Raw genomic sequence first — 24,277 nt, 5'->3', positions numbered from 1 at the left:
ATATTTCATCTGTCAAAAACTCTTGACAGATGAAATTTCAGTCTGTGACGTCACCTGTTGCCGGGTGGCCCTTAATTGGCCTGCTGAGCCCGCTGGGCGGGCTCAACAAGGTCAATCAAGGGAAAATCGAGTGGATTGGCCGGACGTCGATGGAGGCGGGACTAAAACCCGAAAGTTGCAATCCCGCCTCCTTCCCGACTGCTGAATGAAACTCCAGCCCCATAAATTTAACATTGATCTGCTCAGGTTACCTTTGTCCTCAGAGGATTGCAGAGGCTGTGACTGATAGGCAATAGCTGGTGCATCAACTATAGTATCAGGCAGTTTGAACAGATCATCCATAACCTCATCGATGCAGGCTTGAAGTTTTGGCTCCACATTGGGTCGCAGTTGTGCTAGAAATTCCAAAGCTCCAATTTCTCGGAACAGTTGGGCTACTGAAGAATACTTTAAATGGAAAAACAAAATGAAATGTAAGATTAACTATGTCGTACTTATTCTTCCTCATTTTGTGACTGCAGTCTAAAATGACATAAAAAAGTACATGCCAAAATCCTATAATGAAAAACATGAGCGATGCTGTCTATTTAAGAGCTTTACCATGATTATACTAGGTCTTTTTCCCCATCCTCTTATGTATGGCCTTTTTGGCTGCCGCCAACAAACCAGCAGTGACTACACTTAGAAATTAAATCAATGGCTGTGAAACATTTTGCAATACCCTGACATCAGGATAGGTGCTTTATTATCACAAATTTGTTCTTCTTTATTCTGAGTTTCATAGTCAGTTCATTACTGGCAGAGGCAGGAGACACATCTGAATAATGAAAAAGGAAATCCTTAAATTTTGGGGGGTTTTCTAACCATCCGAACCTAGATTATTTTGTCTTTATTATCCTTTTTTTTTTTTTCCACGAATGAGATACAACTCTCCATACTCTCAAAATACCCTCTATCCTAGCTACTAGATGTCAGTCTTGGCCCAGCGGTAACACTTTCACCTTCGTGGGTCAGGGATTCATAGAACCATAGAAATTTATGGCACAGAAGGAGGCCATTCAGCCCATCGTGTCTGTGCCAGCCGAAAAAGAGCTATCCATCCTTAATCCCACTTTTCAGCTCTTGGTCAGTAGCCCTGTAGGTTACGGCACTTCAAGTGCATATCCAAGAATTTTTTTAATGTGATGAGGGCTTCTGCCTCTCCCACCCTTTCAGGCAGTGAGTTCCAGACCCCCACCACCCTCTGGGTGAAAAAAGTTCTCCTCAACTCCCCTCTAATCATTCTAGCTAATGTAACCCCACTATTCAAAAAAGGTGGTAGCGAGAAAACGGGGAATTACAGACCAGTAAGCCTGACATCGGTAGTGGGGAAAATGCTAGAGTCCATTATAAAAGATGTAATAGCAGTGCACTTGGAAAACAGTGACAGGATCGGACAAAGTCAACATGGATTTACAAAAGGTAAATCGTGCTTGACTAATCTACTGGAATTTTTTGAGGATGTAACTGGTAAAATAGATAAGGGAGAACCAGTGGATGTGGTGTATTTGAACTTTCAGAAGGCTTTCGATAAGGTCCCACATAAGAGAGTAGCGTGCAAAGTTAAAGCACATGGGATTGGGGTTAAGGTACTGACTTGGATAGAGAACTGGTTGGCAGACAGGAAGCAAAGAGTTGGAATAAACAGGTCTATTTCCGAGTGGCAGGCAGTGACTAGTGGGGTACCGCAGGGATCGGTGCTAGGACCCCAGCTATTCACAATATATATTAAATGATCTAGACGAGGGAACTAGATGTAATATCTCCAAGTTTGCAGACGACACAAAGCTGGGTGGGCATGTGTGCGGTGAGGAGGATGCCGAGAAACTCCAGTATGATTTGGACAGGTTGGGTGATTGGGCAGATGCAGCATAATGTGGATAAATGCAAGGTTATCCACTTTGGTGGCAAAAACAGGAAGGCAGATTATTATCTGAACGGCAATAGATTGGGAGAAGGGGGAAGTGCAACGAGACCTGGGTGTCCTTGTGCACCAGTCGCTGAAGGTAAGCATGCAGGTGCAGCAGGCGGTTAAGAAGGCAAATGGTATGTTGGCCTTCGTAGCGAGAGGATTCGAGTACAGGAGCAAGGATTTCTTGCTGCAGTTGTACAGGGCCTTGGTGAGGCCATACCTTGAGTATTGTGTGCAGTTTTTGTCACCTTATCTGAGGAAGGATGTTCTTGCCATGGAGGGAGTGCAGCGAAGATTCACCAGACTGATACCTGGGATGGTAGGAATGACGTATGAGAAGAGATTGGGTCGATTGGGCTTATATTCGCTAGAGTTTAGAAGAATGAGAGGGGATCTCATTGAAACTTATAAAATTCTAACAGGACTAGACAGACTAGATGCAGGAAGCATGTTCCCGATGGCGGGGAGTCCAGAACCAGGTGTCACAGTCTAAAGATAAGGGGTAGGCCATTTAGGACTGAAATGAGGAGGAATTTCTTCACCCAGAGAGTGGTGAACCTGTGGAATTCTCTACCACAGAAGGCAGTTGAGGCCAATTCATTAAATATATTCAAGAAGGAGTTAGATATATTTCTTAAGGCTAAAGGGATCAAGGGATATCGGGAGAAAGCAGGGACAGGGTACTGAATTTGGATGATCAGCCATGATCTCATTAAATGGTGGAGCGGGCTCGAGGGGCCGAATGACCTACTCCTGCTTCTATGTTTCTATCAATTACTTTAAATCTATGCCCGCAGTTCTTAACCTCTCTGCTAAGAGAATAGGTCCTTCCTATCCATTCTATCTAGGCCCCTCATTTTATATACCTCAATTAGTCTCCCCTCAGCCTCCTCTGCTCTCGAGAAATTTATGGCACAGAAAGAGGCCATTCGGCCTACCCAATCTTTCCTCATAGCTAAAATTCTCCAGTCTTGGCAGCATCCTCTGTACCCTCTCTAGTGCAATCACACTTTTCCCATAATGTAGTGACCAGAACTGTATGCAGTACTCTAGCTCTGGCCTAACTAGCGTTTTATATAGTTCAAGCATAGGCTTCCTGCTCTTGCATTCTGTGCTTTGGCTAATAAAGGAAAGTATCCCATTTGCCTTCTTAACCACCTTATCTACCTGTCCTGCTACCTTCAGGGATCTGTGGACTCCCAGATCCCTCTGTTCTTCTACATTTCTCAGTACTGTAGCTCACCATTTATTGTGCATTCCCTCGTCTTGTTAGCCCTCCCCAAATGCATTTTCTCACACTTCTCCGGATTGAATTCCATTCGCCACTTTTCTGTCCACCTGACTAGTCCATTGATATCTTCCTGCAGTCTACAGCATTCTTCCTCACTATCAACCACACGACCAATTTTTTATATCATCTGCAAACTTCTTAATCATGCCCCCTATATGGAAATCTAAATTATTGATATATACCACAAAAAACAATGTACCTAGTACTGAGCCCTGCACAGCCCCACTGGAAACAGCCTTCCAGTCACAAAAACACCTGTCGACCATTACCCTTTGCTTCCTGCCACTGAGCCAATTTTGGATCCAACTTGTCACTTTCTCCTGGATCCCATGGGCTTTTACTTTTCTGACTTGTGGAACCTTGTCAAAAGGCTTGCTAAAATCCATATAGACTACATGGGTTCAAGCCCCTCTCCAGAGACCTGGGCACATAATCTAAGTTGACACTTCAGCGCAGTACTGAGGGAGTGCTGCACTGTCGGAGGTGCCATCTTTCATATGAGACGTTAAACCGAAGCCCCGCCTGCCCTATCGGGTGGACGTAAAAGATCACATGGCACTATTTGAAGAAGAGCAAGGGAGTCCTCCTGGTGACCCGCCCAATACTTATCCCTCAACCAACATCACTAAAACAGATTATCCGGTCATTAATCTTATTGCTGTTTGCGGGACCTTGTGTGCAAATTGGCTGCAACATTTCCCTACATTACAACAGTGACTACACTTCAAAAAGTAATTTATTGGCTGTGATGCATTTGGGAAGTTCCAAGGTTGTGAAAGATGCAATATAAATACAAGTTAGTTCTTTCTTTACTAGACTTATCTTACACCTCCGTAAGGTCTCACTCCAATCTTCGAAAGGGGTAGATGAAGAATTCAAACCACATTTTACTTTAAAAATATTGAGCAAAAGCAGAACAGGAGGGCAAAGGGCATAATCAAGAGGGGCAAAATAGCTTACGAAAACAAGCTGGCGGAAAATATAAAAACTAACTCCAAAAGCTTTTATAAGTATATCAAAAGGAAAAGACTGGTGAAAACCAAAGTTGGTCCATTGCAGTCAGATACGGGGGAATATATAATGGGAAATAAGGAAATGGCAGATCAACTAAATGCATACTTTGGGTCAGTCTTTACGAAGGAAGACACAAAAAACCTCCCTGGGATATCGGGAAAAATAGGGACATTGGCAAAGGAGGAACTGACGCAAATCAATATCTCTAAGGATATGGTGTTAAGGAAGCTAAAGGGATTGAAGGTGGACAAATCCCCAGGGCCTGATAACATGCATCCTAGGGTACTGAAGGAGGTGGCCCTAGAGATAGCGGATGCACTAAGGATGATTTTTCAGAATTCATTAGACTCGGGAACAGTGCCGATGGATTGGAGGGTAGCTAACGTTACCCCACTATTCAAAAAGGGGGGTAGGGAAAAAGCAGGTAATTACAGACCTGTAAGCCTTACATCAGTTGTGGGCAAAATGCTGGAGTCCATCATTAAGGATGAAATAGCGGAGCACTTAGCAAATGGGGACAGGATAGGACAGAGTCAACATGGATTTACAAAGGGTAAATCGTGCTTGACTAATCTATTGGAAATTTTTGAGGGAGTAACTGGTAGAATAGATGGGGGAGAGCCAGTAGATGTGGTGTACCTGGACTTCCAAAAGGCCTTCGATAAGGTCCCACATAAAAGATTAGCATGGAAAATTGAGGCTCATGGGATAAAGGGGAAAGTTTTGGCGTGGATAGGGAACTGGCTGTCAGATAGAAAACAGAGAGTTGGAATAAACGGCTCATTTTCTGAATGGCAGGCAGTAACAAGTGGGGTACCACAGGGATCTGTCCTGGGCCCCCAGCTGTTCACAATTTACATTAATGACCTGGATCAGGGAGTCGGATGCAGCATTTCCAAATTTGCAGACGACACTAAACTAGGAGGGGGGGTGGGCTCAGAGGAAGAGACCAGGAAGCTCCAGAGCGATTTGGACAGACTGGGCGATTGGGCGGATAAATGGCAGATGCACTATAATGTGGACAAGTGCGAAGTTATCCACCTTGGGTGCAGGAACGGGAGGGCAAATTATTATTTAAATGGCAATAGATTGGGAGAGGGGGAAGTACAGAGAGACCTGGGTGTTCTTGTACACCAGTCACTGAAGGCGAGCATGCAGGTGCAACAGGCGGTCAAGAAGGCAAACGGTATGCTGGCCTTCATAGCAAAAGGGTTAGAATACAGGAACAGGGATACCTTGCTGCAGCTGTACAGGGCACTGGTGAGACCACACCTCGAGTACTGTGTACAGTTTTGGTCGCCTCATCTGAGGAAGGATGTTCTTGCCATGGAGGGGGTGCAGCGGCGATTCACCAGGCTGATACCAGGAATGGCGGGAATGACCTATGAGGAGAGACTATGTAGTTTAGGGATGTACACACTGGAGTTTAGAAGATTGAGAGGGGACCTCATAGAAGTGTATAAAATTCTGACAGGTCTAGACAGACTGGATGCAGAAGGAATGTTTCCCTTGGCGGGTGAGAACAGAACTAGAGGACATAATTTAAGGATAAGGGCTAAACCATTTAGGACAGAGATGAGGGGGAATTTCTTCACTCAGAGAGTGGTGAACCTGTGGAACTCATTGCCACAGAGGGCAGTGTACGCCAGCTCATTAAATATATTTAAGAGGGAATTAGATATATTTCTACGGGCAAAAGGGGTTAAGGGTTACGGAGAGAAGGCGGGGACGGGATACTGAATTAAAAGATCAGCCATGATCTCATCGAATGGCGGAGCAGGCACGAAGGGCCGAATGGCCTACTCCTGCTCCTATCTTCTATGTATCTATGTATCTATGTAAGTACATAAGCAGCAGTCATGTAATATACCTATTATTGGCGGTACACTTTGAGAAGGAGAAAAATAGGTGAAATAGATTAAGGTTGGAGAGGTGTAGTGATCACTATAATACTTTCATATAGTTAACCTGGAAGTATGTATCTAGCCATCACATTCCTGGTACAGGAAACTTTCGTTTAACCAGAGGTTAAAATGTCCGGAAAGCTCTATCTACCGGCAAAATTCAGGAGCCGTTTCCTATAAATTTTTTTACTTCTCATTGCTTTTTTTCCAGTCAGGCTCTGCAAGGTCTAGCTGAAGCTGTTGCTTAGCTACAGAGACGCTTTTAAGCTGCGGCCGACTGTTTTGAAGCTGTTGCTAAGCAACAGGGTTTGTTGATTCACACGGAGCGCAAAAGCTCCGTATGTTTTAACATTAGCGCTGGTTTCTACAGCAGTTTTGATGGTACGGCACCAGCTCAGTCCCGTCAGTGCCGGATACCAGAAAGTTTCCTGTATATGATCCAGATTCCCAGATAATGCAGGTGTACATCACCCTGAATATTTATACTCAAGGTCCTTTGCTAAAGTTTTGGAAAATAGTCAGAGTTAACTGCAGTTCAAAAAGAAATATAAACCAGAACAGCCAAGTAGGGATTTCACAACATGTTGTAAATCATACCAGACAGTCTATTCTGCTGACTACATAAATCACCAGGTTCATAGGAACACTGATTAAGTCAACCCGAGTTCACCATTGGCAGGGCTCGACACTGAGCAACATTGCCAGGATCCTTTTTTCTTGCCTCAATATTCATACATCCCATTTTATTTATAACCATGTATTTACAAAACAGAATAAAGAGTACTCATTCCACTTCCCAATACCTGGCATATTTAAGTGATTCCTCTAATACACTTGCAATAAAACATACTGAAGACGGTGTTGTACAAATAACTCACCTTTACAAGGCGACTACATAGGGCGAGTACTTCTCCCTGCATCGGAACGGTTGGAAAGTTGAACCATTCAAATAGTCGAATGAAAAGGCTCTTTTCTTGAGCCAGATCAATAACAGAAATCAAACCATGATCAATTTTGCACAAAATATTGCTCAGTGCTCGAACTCTAATTTCCACCAGCTGGTGACCTACAAGAAACAAAAAGAGTAAAAGTTGAGGTCCACTTGGATAATTTAAATTACTTCTCGATTATCAGTTAGGGTGCATAAGGATCTGAGATGGCATTTTTATATGATAGCAGTACGGCCAATGGAAGACCTGTGGGTGTTCCTCCATTTGCTGCATTTCATAGAATAAACAGTCCCAGGCTCAAGCAACTGAAAGTAAATGTGGGAGCTGCTCGCCCTCATTTCCACTGATCAGGAACTGAACCACCAACATTACATAGCAGAGCCTAGCACACCCCACAACTGAATGCAAATGAAAGAGCAAGGGATCACTTCCCAATACAGGAACACCAAAATATAGGCATTACAAAAGCACTTGCAGAATCAAATCAAGAAACGCTGAAAAGGTGGGAAACAGGACTCTACAAATCTTAACTTATGAAATTTCCACATTATCCAAATTATCTTCAACCACCAATTAGCCTAGCTGTAGACCCCAGATTATCTGGGTCTCTGATACTATGCAGTGGAGCTCTTCAGTTCAGGGCAGGGTTAATCCAAAAGGATCAGGGCAGGGTTAATCCAAAAGGATCAATGTGTGTAATTGTGTGATGGCTGTAGTCAGGCAAAACCTTACTCCTGTTGAGATGTCTTTACAATGTTAAAAGCTCAGTTACTCTAACTTCTGTTGCCAAGATCTCCTTGTGTTTGTACATTTGGTAGCGACATCTGCACTGCATATAAGGCACTGCACAATACATGCGGTAAGAAAGCACACACACGAGTTAAGTTCTGCCTCGAATAGGCTTTATATCAACTTAAAATGCTTTGTAAACAAGCCAATAGTAGGTTAGAGAGGGAAAACTTCTTCACCAAAGATAATCAGTTTTTATGTACTGTTCAAATTGGTCGCTTTTAAGTAAAGTTGGCATTTGCCATGACATATTTGACAACAAAAAATAAGTAGATTCAGGGTTTTTACCTTATGAATAAACATTTGGTGCTAGTTTGCATTTCTAAAGTTGAGTTTAATGTCATTTTGAAGCATGTGTTGAGGTCCCAATTTGGGCATTTCATGGTTAGAACTTTCAAAAACTCTATCAAAAGCAATCATTTAAAGTCATGTTTATGTTAAAACACCCGGTGCTCCTGCTCGCCAGTGACTGCTGCCTGCCAGCACACATACATCATCTCCTCAGAGCTGCTTCTGCATGGCTTGTTGGATTGGATCCCCTCTTTGCACTAGAGAGGGTTCAGTAATCAACAACTTACAATTATATAGCGCCTTCAACTTGGTGAACTTCAACTCACTTCACAGCGAAGAAGATTTGAGCGCAAGAGTAAAGACTGCAATTATATCGGGCCCTGGTGAGACCACACCTGGAGTATGGTGTAGAGTTTTGGTCTCCTTACCTAAGGAAGGATATACTTGCCTTAGAGGGAGTGCAACATAGGTTCACCAGACCGGTTCCTGGGATGGGGGGATTGTTCTATGAGGAGAGATTGAGCAGACTAGGCCTATATTCTCTAGAGTTTAGAAGAATGAGGTGTGATCTCATTGAAACATACATAATTCTTACAGGGCTTGACAGGGTAGATGCAGGGAGGATGTTTCCCCTGGCTGGGGAGTCTAGAACCAGAGGTCACAGTCTCAGAATAAGGGGTCAGCCATTTAGGACTGAGATGAGGAGAAATTTCTTCACTCAGAGGGTGATGAATCTTTGGAATTCTCTACCCCAGAGGGCTGTGGAGGCTCAGTCATTGAGTATATTCAAGACAGAGATTGATAGATCTTTGAATATTAAGAGAATCAAGAGATATGGGGATAGTTCAGGAAAGTGGAGATGAGGTAGAAGATCAGCCATGATCTTATTGAATGGCGGAGCAGGCTCAAAGGGTCAAATGGCCTACTCCTGCTCTTATTTCTTATGTTCTTAAACTGATGCCAAACAGCAGAAAAGCAGCTTGGGGAAATGACCAAATGACCAAAGTCATGGTTGAAGACTTGGGTATTGAGGAGCCTTTTGAAAGAGGGGAGTCATAGCAAAGGTAGGGAGAGCGGTCGAGAGTCGGGCTAAGGTGCCTGAAAGCCCTGGCACTGAAAGTGGAGCGGAGGGAGGGAAGCACAAGAAACCAGCAAGGAATGATAGGAGAGAGGGGAGTGGAAGGAGGGCTGAAGGACATTGCAGAGGTAAAGTGGGATACAACCGTGGGGATTTGTGTATAAAGACAAGGATTCAGAATTCAATACATAGAGGGGAGGGAAACCAGCGGCGGTTAGGGAGGACAGGGGTGATGGGAAAGTGAGACTTGGTGCAGGACAGAAAGCAGGCAGCAGAGTTTCAGAGGAGTTGGAGCTTACGCAGCATGGAGTTTGGGATGCTGAAAGGAAAGCATCGATGTGGTGCTTGGAGGTAACAAAGCATGTATAATGGGGTCAGCGGCAGCAGGGAGGCACGAGTGGATGTAGGCAATGTTGCGGAGCTGGAATTGAGCAGTCTGAGCGATGGACAGGATATGGAGTTCGAAGCTTAGCTCAGGGTCAAACAGGACACCGAGGGGCATGAAAGTAATAAGGGCAAGTTGGTGAAGCAGCTTGAAAGTGACAATTTTATCTTACGTGTGATTAAAATAAAGGAAAAATGAATTCAATTAAACCAAAAAAATGGCTAAAAATAAAAATCGAATCCAGAAAAAAAAGCACAGAAAACCTGAGAGCCCAAGGATAAGGCATACGAAATAGTAGTCTAAGAAGCCCATTGGCAGTCAACTAATATACATCGAGTTATCTATAATGTATTAATATATTAAATATTTTAAATCTGCGCACATTCCCTGTCAATTTTTTGCCATTATACATTCCTGTGTCCAAATTTATTATGCAAACTGCCCACGTAAACTTATTACATTGTAATTATACCCTCCTCTCAGTGGAAGTGCTACAGTACCACCACTGGCAGCAGGAAGTAACTGCAGCTTGACAAGTTCACATAGGCAGTTCTCAAGATGAATGTGGACACAAGAATTTCTAATGGAAACATAAAAATAATAAGGACAGAATGCAGAACTTTAACATGGTAACTGAATTAAGTCTGCATGCTCTGATTCAATGATCGCGTGCCTTCTAACCATGCTTAATCTGAAAATAACACGGTCTCGACTCCCCATGTGCAATGCCTCAGAAGATCGACTACCAATACAACAACAACTTGCATTTATATAGCGCCTTTAACGTAGTAAAACATCCTAAGAAGCTTCACAGGAGTGATTATCAAACAAAACCTGACACCGAGCTACATAAGGAGATGTTGGGGCAGAAATTCCTCCCCAAACGCGTGAGTACGGAAGGGGTACTCGCGCGTCTGGCCGGAGGAAATGCCGGTTTTCAGCATGCACAGCGCATGCGCTGAAAACCGGCATTTCCTCTCCTCCAACCCAAGAGTTGAAGAGGCTAGCGCATGCGCTGTAGGGGGCAGTGCATGCGTCTTGGATTTCCTCTGTTTTGGGGGATTTGCGCATGTGTAAAGGCCTCCGGTCTTTACGCTTGTAAAAAGCACACGTAAGTATTTATTTTTACAGGTAAGTGGTGTTTTAGTGCAATTTAGAAAAAAAATTTCCACAGGTTTATTATTTTAAAGAATCTACAATAAGGTAAGTTTAGTTTTAGACCCTTTTTATTAAAAATTATTTTTTTCAAAAAAAAAAATTATTGTTTAAATTATTTTTTTAAACTTATTTATACTTAATTTAATGATTGGGATGTTTTTTAAAATTTTATTTAAAGTTTAAGTAGTGTTTTGGGGTGCAGTACTTCTCATGAGTTTGACAGTTCTTACTCTCAAACTTATGAATGAAGTTTCCCCTCCCCTGATTGGCTGAACAGTGCTCACCTGATCCCAGCCGGTTCATCGCACTAACTACGCCGCTGGGTCAGGTTAGCACAGCGCGCCAACATCAGAACCTGGCCACTGAAAGGAAATCCACTGCGGGCCAGGTTTCAGATGTCGGCGCGCAGGGTGAGCGCACATTGGGGGCTTGCACGCGCGGCAAGCCCCCGACACCAAGTTCTGGGCCAATAGGGCAGACGACCAGAAGCTTGGTCAAAGAGGTGGGATTTAAGCAGCGTCTTAAAGGAGAGAGATCGAGAGGCGGAGAGGATTAGGGAGGGAATTATAAAGATTCGGGCCTTGGCAGCTGCAAGCACAACCGCCAATAGTGGAGCGATTAAAATCAGGGATGCGCAAGAGGCCAGAATTGGAGGTTCACAGAGATTTCGAAGAGTTGTAGGGCTGGAGGAGGTTACAGAGATAGGGAGGGGCAAGGACTTGGCAGGATTTGAAAACAAGGATGATAAATTTTAAAACTGAGGCACTGCTGGACCGGGAGCGAATGTAGGTCAGCGAGCACAAGAGTGATGGGTGAACAGGACGTAGAATCATAGAAATTTATGGCACAGAAGGAGGCCATTCGGCCCATCGTGTCTGTGCCAGACTTGGTGCAAGTTAGGATACGGGCAACAGACTTTTGGATTAGCTCAAGTTTATGGAGGGTGGAAGACGGGGGACCAGCCAGGACAGCACTGGCATTGTCATGTCTAGAGGTAACAAAGGCATGGATGAGGGTTCAAGCAGCAGATGAGCTGAGGCAGGGGCGGAGCTGGGTGATGTAACGGAGGTTGAAGTAGGCGGTCGTGGTGATGGCATGGATATGTAGTCGGAAGCTCATCTTGGGGTAAAACACGACCAAGGTTGCAAACAGTCTGGTTCAGCCTCAGACAGATGCCAGGGAGAGGGGTGGAATTGGCGGCATGGGGACGGAGTTCGTGGCGGTGACCAAAGTCAATGGCTTCGGTCTTCCCAGTATTTAGTTGGAGGAAATTTCTGCTCATCCAATACTGGATGTTGGACAAGCAGTCTGACAATTTAGAGACAGTGGAGGGGTCGAGAAAGGTGGTGGTGAGGTAGAGCTGGGTGTCGTCAGTGTACATGTGAAGCCTAACGTGTTTTAAGATGATGACTTAAAAAAAGGTCACAAAGTTACAGCTGTGTGCCCTGGTCCAATTATTCCTTGGCCCCTAACCACATTTCACACGAAGGCTACATCTGGTTGTGATCCCCGGGAGCAAACAGTCTCAGAAGTGGTTTTAAACTGCACTCTCAACCTCCAAACTTTGGCGCTCCATTCGCTGTGATACATCTGCAGCTGTGGATTTGCTCAATAAGTCCCTCACCTAACCTTTGATGCTCTGTCCCCAGCAAAGCCTTCACGGTCTTCCATCTAAGATGTTCCCTGTGATATGGGCCCCATCTTCACTTCTTTAAGTTCAAGAGGCGGAAAGTTGAGCGTACCTTGCACACAACTGGCTTAGCCGTCCATTGGCAGGTATGACTAGAGCACAAGCGCTACTGGGCTTTGCTCTCCTCTGCCAAAACAAGCCACTATTTTAAAATCATGCTGGAAAGCAAAGATAATCTCCGGCTCCTTTTCTCTACTACCTTCTTAAACCTTTCCTCAATGCCCCCTCCACGCTGACCTTTAATAACAAGCACCAGGAGCTCATGGATCCTTTTGTCTCAAAGGAAAGAGACCATCCACTCAGCTGCTTCCTCCTCTTCCTCTTGGCCACTAAGCTAGCCCTCCCACAAGTCCTGGAACAGTCACATAAATGCAGTGACGACTAGAGCAGGTCAGAGGTTCACATCCTGACCGCCACCTCCCCTCCCCCCACGACCCCCACCCACCACCTACAAAGCAAAAGTCTGGAGTGTGATGGAATATTCTCCACTTGCCTGGATGGGTGCAGCTGCAACAGCACTCAAAAAGCTCAACACCATCCAGGACAAACCAGTTTGCTTGATCGACACCCTATCCACTAGCTTAAACATTCACCCTCTACCAGCGATGCACCATGGCTGCAGTGTGTAAGTACTATTTACAGGATTCACTACAGGAAGCAGCCGAGACTTCTTCTACAACATCTCCCAAACCTGCAACTTCCACCACCTGGAAGGACAAGGGCAGCATCATCTCCAAGTTCACCTCCATCCTGACTTGGACATATTTTGCTGATCCTTCATCGTCACTGGATCAAAACCCTGGAACTCCCTACTTAACAGCATCATGGGAGTACCTTCACCACATGGACTGCAGCGGTTCAACAAGAACACCCAGCACCACCTTCTCAAGGGCAACTAGGAATAGGCAATCGGCAGCCTTGCCAGCGATACGCATCCCAAAGAAAGATTTTTTAAAATGAGTCATGTGCTCACCATAGCCCTGAACCCTTGTCATTCTCTACTTTCTTCCCAAACTCCCCTTTTCTCTCTCCAAGCTCACCTCATTCAGGAGACCTACTTCATAGAAACATAGAAGATAGGAGCAGGAGTAGGCCATTCGGCCCTTCGAGCCTGCTCCGCCATTCAATGAGATCATGGCTGATCATTGAAACTCAGTACCCTGTCCCTGCCTTCTCCCCATATCCCTTGATCCCTTTAGCCTCAAGAAATATATCCAACTCTTTCTTGAATATATTTAATGAACTGGCCTCCACCGCCCTCTGTGGCAGAGAATTCCACAGGTTCACCACTCTCTGGGTGAAGAAATTCCTCCTCATTTCAGTCCTAAATGGCTTACCCCTTATCCTTAGACTATGACCCCTGGTTCTGGACTCCCCGACCATCGGGAACATCCTTCCAGCATCTGGTCTGTCCAGGCCTGACAGAATTTTATAGGTTTCGATGAGATCCCCTCTCAATCTTCTAAACTCCAGTGAGTACAAGCTCAATCGACACAATCTCTCCTCATACGTCATTCCTGCCATCCCAGGTATCAGCCTGGTGAATCTTCGCTGCACTCCTTCCATGGCAAGAACATCCTTCCTCAGATAAGGCGACCAAAACTGCACACAATACTCAAGGTGCGGTCTCACCAAGGCCCTGTACAACTGTAGCAAGACATCCTCGCTCCTGTACTCGAACCCTCTTGCTACGAAGGCCAACATACCATTGGCCTTCTTAACCGCCTGCTGCACCTGCATGCTTACCTTCAGCGACTGGTGCACAAGAACACCCAGGTCTCTCTGCACTTCCCCTTCTCCCAATCTATTGCCATTCAAATAATAATGTGCCTTCCTGTTTTTGCCACCAAAGTGGATAACCTCACATTTATCCACATTATAGTGCATTTGCCATGTTTCTGCCCAATCACCTAACCTGTCCAAATCGTACTGGAGTTTCATGACATCCTCCTCGCAGCATACCCTCCCACCCAGCTTTGTGTCGTCTGCAAATTTGGAGATATTACATCCAATTCCCTCGTCCAGATCATTAATATATATTGTGAACAGTTGGGGTCCTTGCGGTACCCCACTAGTCACTGCCTGCCACTCGGAAAACGACCCGTTTATTCCAACTCTTTGCTTTCTGTCCGCCATCCAGTTCTCTATCCAAGTCAATACCTTGCCCCCAATCCCATGTGCCTTAATTTCGCACGCTAATCTCTTATGTGGGACCTTATCGAAAGCCTTCCGAAAGTCCAAATACACCACATCCACTGGTTCTCCCTTATCTATTTTATCAGTTACATCCTCAAAAAATTCCAGTAGATTAGTCAAGCATGATTTACCATTTGTAAATCCATGTTGAATTTGTCCGATCCTGTCACTGCTTTCCAAGTGCTCTGCTATTACACCTTTTATAATGGACTCTAGCATTTTCCCCACTACCGATGTCAGGCTTACCGGTCTATAATTCCCCGCTTTTTCTCTGCCACCTTTTTTGAATAGTGGGGTAACATTAGCTACCCGCCAATCCATGGGTACTGTTCCAGATTCTATCGAGTTCTGGAAGATGATCAGCAATGCATCTACTATTTCTAGGGTCACTTCCTTAAGTACCCTGGGATGTAGACCATCAGGCCCTGGGGATTTATCGGCCTTCAGTCCCATCAATTTTCCTAACACCATTTCCCTACAAATACTGATTTCTTTCAGTTCCACCCTTTCATCAGACCCTATGTTCCCTGGTATTTCTGGGAGGTTATTTGTGTCCTCCTTTGTGAAGACAGAACCAAAATATGTATTTAGTTGGTCTGCCATTTCTTTGTTCCCTATTATAAATTCCCCCGATTCTGACTGCAAGGGACCTACGCTTGACTTCACCAATCTTTTTCTCTTCACATATCTATAAAAGCTTTTACAGTCAGTTTTTATGTTCCCTGGAAGCTTACTCTCATATTCTATTTTCCCTTTCTTAATTAATCCCTTTGTCCTCCTTTGTTGAATCCTGAACTGCTCCCAATCCTCAGGATTATTGCTTTTTCTGGCCAATTTGTATGTCCTCTCCTAGGATCTTATGATATCTCTAATTTCCCTTGTTACCCACGGTTGAGTCACCTTTATTGTTTTATTTTTGTGCCAAACTGGGATGAACAGCTTCTGTAGTTCATCCATTCGGTCTTTGAATGTTTGCCATTGCCTATCCACCGTCACCCCTTTGAGTGCCATTCCCCAATCAATCCTACCCAACTCGCTCCTGAGATCATCGTAGTTTCCTTTATTTAAATTGAGGACGCTTGTTTCTGAGTCAACTACTTCATTCTCCATCTTAATGAAGAATTCGATCATATTATGATCGCTCCGACCCTTCCTGCTCCCTTAACCCCATTCCCACTAAACTCCTGGTCCCCCAATTTGTATTGTAAATGGATTCCTCTCCTTAGGCACTGTTCTACATTTCAAAAGTGCCAGTCACCCCCTCCTCAGAAACCCCCTCCTCAGAAAGCCACCTTCAACCCCTCTGTCCCATCTCCAAGATCTGTGAATATGTTTTGATTTCTCAAATCTGCACCCGTTTCTCCCGATATTCCCTATTTGAATCTATCAAATCAGCTTTCCGCCTCCACAGCACCAAAACGGCACTAACCAAAAAGTCACAAAAAGGTATGCTTCAAGATTGAGGTGCATTATTCCTCCTCGACCTCTCTGCAGCCTTCAACAGTCAACCACATAATCCTATTCAAATCTGTGCTCTGTTGCGCAACTTGGTGGGACTGCCCTCCTTTGGTTCCACTCTTACCTATTCCATTATAGCCAAAGTATCGCCAACCTTCTCTTCCCACCCACACCATCATTCCCCCATGGATTCATCCTTAGCACCTTCCTTTTCTTCTGTATACTGGCTCTTGACAGTATCATCCACAGACACAGAATCAGCTCCCACATACATGTCGATGACACCCAGCTCTATCTCATTGCCTCTGTGCTGTCAGACTACTTCCCCTACATTCAGTCTTTGATGAACTTACTCCAGCTAAACAGAAGACCAAAGCCACCATTGTGACCGAATCCATCCACCTCCTTGGGTCCTGCCTCAGGCAGAGCAGACTGTTTATAACCATGGCATTCTATTCAACCCCGAGCTGAGCTTCTGACATCATAGCTTCTCCGTCAAATAGATCACCTGTTTCCACCGCTGTAACATTGCTTGACTTACCCAAAATCCTTATTTATGCCTTTGTCATCTCCAGACTTATTTACCCCAATGCTCTCCTAATCGGCCACCCACCCTTCATCCTTCTTAAACTTTGGCTCATCCAAAACTCAGTTGCCAATATCCTGTCAAATTCCTGCTCACCTTTCACCCTTGTCTTGTTGACCTACATTGGCTCCTGGTCTCCTAATGCTTCAAATTTAAACTCATCATCTTTGAATCCCTCCATGGCCTCACCCTTCCCTATTTTTGTAACCTCCTCCAGTCCTACATTATCCCCCGCAACCAGGTCGCTTCCACCCAACCAAACTCTGTGTTCCTCTGACATTGGCCTCTTGTGCGTGCACCCACCTCCCCCACACTTTGACCCACCATTGGCAACTCTCTTTTTAGCCTCACAGGTGAAACTTTGGAATTCCCTCCTTAACCCCTTCCATCTCCCTCTCCACCTTTAAGATGCTCCTTAAATCCCAGCACTTTTGGTCACTCTTCCTAATCTCACCTTCTTTGGCACTGTCTCCATTTCCTGTCTCTGGCTCTGTGAAGTACCTTGCGAGTTACGACCAAGGATGGAGGTGAAGGATTGGCTGAGCAAAGCACAGCTGTAGTGGTGTCGTGTCAAAAAGAGGGCCAAAGGCCAGGAATTTGGGAGATTGAAAGCACAGTTTTATGCAACTTGAGGAGGGGAGGGCGCGGTGAAAGAGATCTTTCATTCCAGGGGCAGGTGCAGAAGGAAATGTGATATTGAAAAGGGTGAGAATGTGGGCAGTAAAGGACATAAGGAAGTGCTTACAGGAAACGGCGAGGTCAAGGAGGTGGATGGCGGGTGGGAGAGGTTTAGCACAAACAAAGGGCAATGAGTTTAGAGGAGAGGGCAAGTTGAACCAAGATGGAAATTGAAATCATCGAGGATGAGGAGTTGCTCAGAGCAGAAGCGGAGGAGCAAGGAATGGAGAATATCTTGGGGAGAAACTCGGGGTGGACAAGAAGGATTTTAAAAGCAGAGAGGAGGAACATGGTGAAACGCTCAATGGAGACGAAGATTCCAGAGCAGTAAACCAAGATGTGACTTGGTAATAAAGACCACTCCTCCACCACGGCAGTTTGGGCAGGGAAAATGGTGGAAAGTATTTCCGGCAGGGTGGCTTCAGTAAGGGGCAAGATGTCGTCACCCATCGGCCAAATTTAAATGAAAGCCAAGAGATCAATAAAATCAAATACTCTAAGATTGTGGATGGCAAAAGTTTTGTTTGCATTCTAGAAGGAAATGAAGGCAGAGATGATTGTTGATCCACTGGCAGAGCCCAGGGGTGGTGGTGGTGGTGGTGGGTGAAATGAGCAGGACAGGAAGGAAGTTAGACAGCTTCGCCCTTGCGGCAAGCTGGGTAGTAAGGTTGGCGAGAGAGGATGATGGGATCTTTAAGGTTGCTCTTCATAAGGTGGCAGTCAATGATGGAAAATGTTGACAACTTTTCTCATCAAAATTGTTTAATTAGAAATTTCTATTATAAATGTTCGACAATAATCGTGTCAACGGGAAGTAATGTTTATGGACTGGGATGTGCGTAGTCATAAGATTTTTTAAAATATATACACATACATAAATGGCTCTTGCAATGATTTACAGCAACTGAAATAAACCATTGCAATTGAAATCAGCGATAACAAATGATTACTTTTATGGATAAATCTCTCAAGTTAAAAATGGCTTCAACTGCATATACCTGCAAATTATGAAATAATACTTAAAACAGTAAAAAAAAAATCTCCAGGTCATTGAAGAGACATTACAGGACCAACACACTACCATTGCATTATACTGAGATATGATTACATCTGTGGGACACTGCACAACACCAAGAAACACTCCACACAGTACCACGACATTGTAATAACCAGACATACTCGCACAACACCAGGTCATTGCATTACTGAACTCACTCCGCATTAACCCGGGACACTGTATTATACAGGGACAAACTCCGCACTGACCCGGGACACTATTATACAGGAACACACTCCGCACTGACCCGGGACACTGTATTATACAGGGACACACTCCGCACTGACCTGGGACACTGCATTATACAGGGACACACTCCGCACTGACCCGGGACACTGTATTATACAGAGACACACTCCGCACTGACCCGGGACACTGTATTATACAGGGACACACTCCGCACTGACCCGGGACACTGTATTATACAGGGACACACTCCGCACTGACCCGGGACACTGTATTATACAGGGACACACTCCGCACTGACCCGGGACACTGTATTATACAGGGACACACTCCGCACTGACCCGGGACACTGTATTATACAGGGACACACTCCGCACTGACCCGGGACACTGTATTATACAGAGACACACTCCGCACTGACCCGGGACACTGTATTATACAGGGACACACTCCGCACTGACCCAGGACACTGTATTATACAGGGACACACTCCGCACTGACCCGGGACACTATTATACAGAGACACACTCCGCACTGACCCGGGACACTATTGTACAGGAACACACTCCGCACTGACCCGGGACACTATTGTACAGGAACACACTCCGCACTGACCCGGGACACTGTATTATACAGGGACACACTGACCCGGGACACTATTATAGAGACACACTGACCCAGGACACTGTATTATACAGAGACACACTGACCCGGGACACTATTATACAGAGGCACACTGACCCCGGACACTAGTACACAGGAACACACTGACCCGGGACACTGTATTATACAGGGACACACTGACCTGGGACACTGTATTGTACAGGGACACACTGACCCCGGACACTAGTGCACAGGGCCACACTGACCCGGGACACTATTATACAGAGACACACTGACCCGGGACACTGTATTATACAGAGACACACTGACCCGGGACACTGTATTATACAGGGACACACTGATCCCGGACACTATTTCACAGGAACACTGTCTGTACCCAGTTTGGTGATGAGCGCTCTCAGGTCCATCGCGTACACTCTCCGCCGATTGAACCGTCCCGCCGGGTCCGCCCGGAATGCGCTCCGGGTAAAACATCAACTTCCGCGACACAGCACCTGGCCAAAGAATCGGAGCTCAGGACTTTACAACTAACGCTACTGAAAATATGGGATGTATGATTCATTTTCTGTCATTTTAATTGAACCGCGGGAGCCCTGAGAGAATCAATTGTTTTTATTCAGCGTCAAAATTTAAGGACACCCCACGGCATTCTGGGAGATGTAGTTCCTGCCCAACTCCCAGAACTTCCCTGTAAGGCAGTCCGCATGCGCGGTTGCTGGCGGGTTTGTGCGGACGGAAGGCGGGAGAGCGAGCTGGGGCGGGGTCTCTCTGTGGGCTGGCAGAGTGGGCTGAGGTTGGATCCCTGCCAGTGTCCCCGGGTAGCAGAGATGTGAACAAGTGGCCAATTCCTGAGAGTCACGCTGCCTGGAGAGTGGACAGGTGGTGGAGACAGGGCCGCCCTTGCCTCAGATATTCTCACAGCTCACTCACATCTGCCAGTGTTTCACAGGACAAAGCAGCAAGTGATTTAGCCACTTACTTACCCCTTGGAAAGTCCTGCCTCTTTCTCCAGCCGCTCTAAACTTTAAAAAGTTAAAAGTTTATGTAACTACTAGCTGAAGTGCCCGGCGGTGCCGAGGGATTTTTGAGGGCAAGTTGTTGTTGGAAGAGAGAGAGAGAGAGAGAGCGACTGGGGGGGAAGAGAGAGAGCGACTGGGGGGAAGAGAGAGAGCGACGGGGGGGGGGGGAAAGAGAGCGCGACTGGGGGGAAGAGGGGAGGGAGAAGGGGAGGGAAGGGGGGAGGGGGGGGAGAAGGGGAGGGAGGAAGGGGAGTGGGGGGGAAGGGTGGGGGGAGGAAGGGGGGGAGAAAGGGAGGGGGGAGCCAGCAGACCCTCTCCCCTCTGCCGGCGATGGCTCCGCTGAGCTCCGTGCCGCCCCACGCACTGACATGCCGAGCGCAGCGCCCCGGTCAGCCCGAGCCCCGCCCTCCCGAGGCCGGGCCTGAGGCGGCTTGAGACGGCCGATTGCAGCTGGCCGGGCCCGGTTGCCTTGGTAACCCTCCTCCCCTCTCCGCCTCCCGATCTCCGGGACTGGGCCTGAGTGGCTTGAGACGGCCGATTGCGGCTGGTGAGCCCGGTTGCCGGGGTAACCCTCTCTGCTCCCCCTCCCTGCTCCCCCTCCCTTCCCGAGCCCCGCCCCCCCCGCTAACCTGCTCGCTTCCCTCTTGCCCCGCTCTGTGTGGAGGTGCAGCGCAAGCGCGAAGAGCTTGCCGTGAGCCAAGCCAGCCTTTACCAAGATGGCTGCCCGCTGGTTCAGAATCGGGCCCAGTGGGGGGTGAGGGGTGGGAGGAGCTTGCCACAAAACAATTGCCTAGGGTCCAGCATGGCTGACAACAGACGCCCAGGCTTCGAGGCCTACCTGCAAAAACGGGGAAAGGTAGGAAAATTAATGAGATTAGATAAAAGATTTAGAAAGTAATTAACTTTTTAAAAAAACAATATGTGTTTTAAAAGCAACTTTTTTTAAAGACGCAGAAAGCGGGAAAAAGAAATGAAAAGTTTGGAATCAAGATGGCGGCGACTCACCTCGGTTCAGAACGATAAGGCCCGCCCACACACGCACTGATTGGTCGACCGTCAGGTCACCGAAGCGTAGGATTGGTCAATCGTCCCGTCACTCGACTCTAGGAGGGCCCGCCCACACACGCCAGGAACCCGCCACACAGCGATTGGTCGACCGTACGATTGGTCGACCTCGACATCACTCAATGCTAATGAGCAGATAATGAGCAGAATTTTGAACGTTTTTTGGATACCGCGGCCACAATTTTTGTCTCACCGAAACGTAAATACGCTTACAACTGTTCTGGAATCGTAAGCTTTCTTTTGATGTAACACACGTGTAGGTACGCTCTATAACTTTTGATTGTATAGCCGGACAGAAAGACAGACAGAGAGACATACCGTTTTATATATATAGATTTGTTTTTGCATGTCATAGGCTGCTTATGAATGGTCGGCTTTTTGAAAGTACTGGTCAGCTTTTGTTCATTTCGAGAAAAAAAGAAAGATTTGCATTTACATAGCGCCTTTCACAACTGCCAGACATCCCAAAGCACTTTAGAGCCAATGAAATACTTTTGAAGTGTAGTCACTGTTGCAATGCAGGAAACGCGGCAACAACAACAACTTGTATTTACTGTATATAACGCCTTTAACGTAGTAAAATGTCCCAAGGTGCTTCACAGGAGCATTATAAGACAAGAAATTTGACACTGAGCCACATAAGGAGAAATTAGGGCAGATGACCAAAAGCTTGGTCAAAGAGGTAGGTTTTAAGGAGCGTCTTAAAGGAGGAAACAGAGGCGGAGAGATTTAGGGAGGGAGTTCCAGAGCTTAGAACCTGGGCAACAGAAGGCACGACCGCCAATGGTTGAGCGATTATAATCAGGGATGCTCAAGAGGGCAGAATTAGAGGAGCGCAGATATCTCGAGGGGTTGTGGACTGAAGGAGATTACAGAGATAGGGAAGGGCGAGGCCATGGAGGGATTTGAAAACAAGGATGAGAATTGTGAAATCGAGGTGTTGCTTAACAGGAGCCAATGTAGGTCAGCGAGCACAGGGGTGATGGGCGAATGGGACTTGGTATGAGTTAGGACATGGGCAGCCAAGTTTTGGATGACCTCAAGTTTACGTAGGGTAGAATGGGAGGCCAGCCCGGAGTGCGTTGGAATAGTCATGTCTAGAGGTAACAAAGGGTGAGGGTTTCAGCAGCGGATGAGCTGAGGCAAGGGCAGAGACAGGCGATGTTACGGAGGTGGAAATAGGCGGTCTTAGTTATGCTGCGGATATGTGGTCAGAAGCTCATATCAAGATCAAATATGACACCAAGGTTGCGAACAGTGTGGTTCGGCCTCAGACAGATGTTAGAGAGAGGGATGGAGTCAGTGGCTAGGGAATGGAGTTTGTGGTGGGATCTAAAAATAATGGCTTTGGTCTTCCCAATATTTAATTGGAAAAAATTTCTGCTCAACCATAACTGTATGTCGGAGAAGCAGTCTGAAAATTTAGAGACCGTGGAGGGGTCGAGAGAAGAGGCAGTGAGGTAGAGCTGGGTGTCGTGAGCGTACATGTGGAAACTGACACTGTGTTTTCGGATGATATCGCTAAGGAGCAACATGTAGATGAGAAATAGGAGGGGACCAAGTATAGATCCTTGGGGGACACCAGAGGTAACAATGTGGGAGCGGGAAGAGAAGCCGTTGCCCTTGATTCTCTGGCTACGATTAGATAGATAAGAATGGAACCAGGCGAGTGCAGTCCCAGCTGGACGATGTTGGAGAAGGATGTAATTTGTGACTTTGATGAGAGCCGTTTCGGTACTGTGGCAAGGGCGAAAACCTGATTGGAGGGATTCAAACATGGAATTGCAGGAAAGATGGGCATGGATTTGGGAGACGACAACACGTTCAAGGACTTTGGAGAGGAAAGGGACATTGGCGATAGGGCGGTAGTTTGCAAGGACGGATAGGTCAAGGGTTGGTTTTTTGAGGCGAACGGTGATGACGGCACCTTTGAGGGAAAGGGGGACAGTACCTGAGGAGAGAGAACAGTTAACAATGTCAGCTAACATGGGAGCCAGAAAAGGAAGTTGGGTGGTCAGCAGTTTGCTGAGAATAAGGTCGAGGGAGCAGGAGGTTGGTCTCATGAACAAGATGAGCGCGGAGATGTCATGAGGAGAGATCGGAGAGAAACTGGAGAAAGATGTGACATCAGGGCTCGGGCAGGGGGGAACCTTAGAGGAAGTTTGGCCTGGTGGGCTAGGGGAAGGAAGGGAAATGGCAGAGGCAGCTGAACGGATGGTCTCAATCTTAGAGACAAAGGGGGGAAAATTCAGTTGTTTGCACCTCCCGTTAGCACCTTAAGAGGGTGCCAAGTGGGGCGCAAAGCAACTAGCGCCCGGGCGCAGCAATGTTTGCGCCGCTCGCGAAATTAACTAGACATTTTGCGGCGGCACTAAACACTACAGCCACGATCTCCTGCACCGGCAGATCATGACGTCAGTCGAGTGCGCAACGTCCCGTTAGCGCCCCGGACCGGAAATTGAGTGGCGCCCCCTGCCTTACCGCCTGCCGCTAGCAACGACAGGTTGAAGTAGTGTCGGAGTATAAATAATACACGGACTGCAGGAGAACAATAATAACAGGTATTTACTTGAACAGAGGGTACTCTTTTGTTCGTACCAAAAAAAAACCAAATTGACTATAAACAAAAGTTCAACTAAAACTTAACAAATCATATTAAAACTTGGTTATCCGGGTTGATGATGCACTCCAGTCCCCGCGGCGCCCACCGGTCGCGGAAATACTCAAGCGCACCAGCGGACACCGCGTGCTCCATCTCCAGGGCCACCCGGGCGCGAACATGGCCGCGGAAGAGAGGCAGGCAATCCGGCTGGACGACCCCCTCGACCGCCCGCTGCCTGGACCAATTGATGGCTCTTTTAGCCAGGCCCAGGAGCAGGCCCACAAGGAGATCCTCCAACCTGTCCG

At 46.5% G+C, this 24,277-nt stretch overlaps 1 protein-coding gene across 1 annotated transcript in view; it reads right to left on the bottom strand.

The window, feature by feature from the left end:
* rttn (rotatin) overlaps positions 1–19,809 on the bottom strand; it is a 283,502-nt gene extending 263,693 nt beyond the window's left edge. The window contains exons 1-3 of the mRNA XM_085993987.1: positions 19,663–19,809; positions 7,039–7,226; positions 252–447 (exon numbers count right to left, since the gene is read on the bottom strand). Coding sequence (XP_085850113.1) covers positions 252–447; positions 7,039–7,226; positions 19,663–19,693 — 415 coding nt within the window. The 5' untranslated portion in view covers positions 19,694–19,809. The remainder of the gene's footprint in view (positions 1–251; positions 448–7,038; positions 7,227–19,662) is intronic.
* Between the last annotated feature and the right edge of the window lie 4,468 nt (positions 19,810–24,277).

Source organism: Somniosus microcephalus, chromosome 7 (assembly GCF_052327205.1).
Source record: "Somniosus microcephalus isolate GS21.2 chromosome 7, FLI_Smic_1.0, whole genome shotgun sequence".
In the NCBI taxonomy this organism is placed as follows: Eukaryota; Metazoa; Chordata; class Chondrichthyes; order Squaliformes; family Somniosidae; genus Somniosus; species Somniosus microcephalus.
The sequence above is the reverse complement of the archived record's forward strand: the minus strand, read 5'-3'. Positions and strand labels throughout refer to the sequence as shown.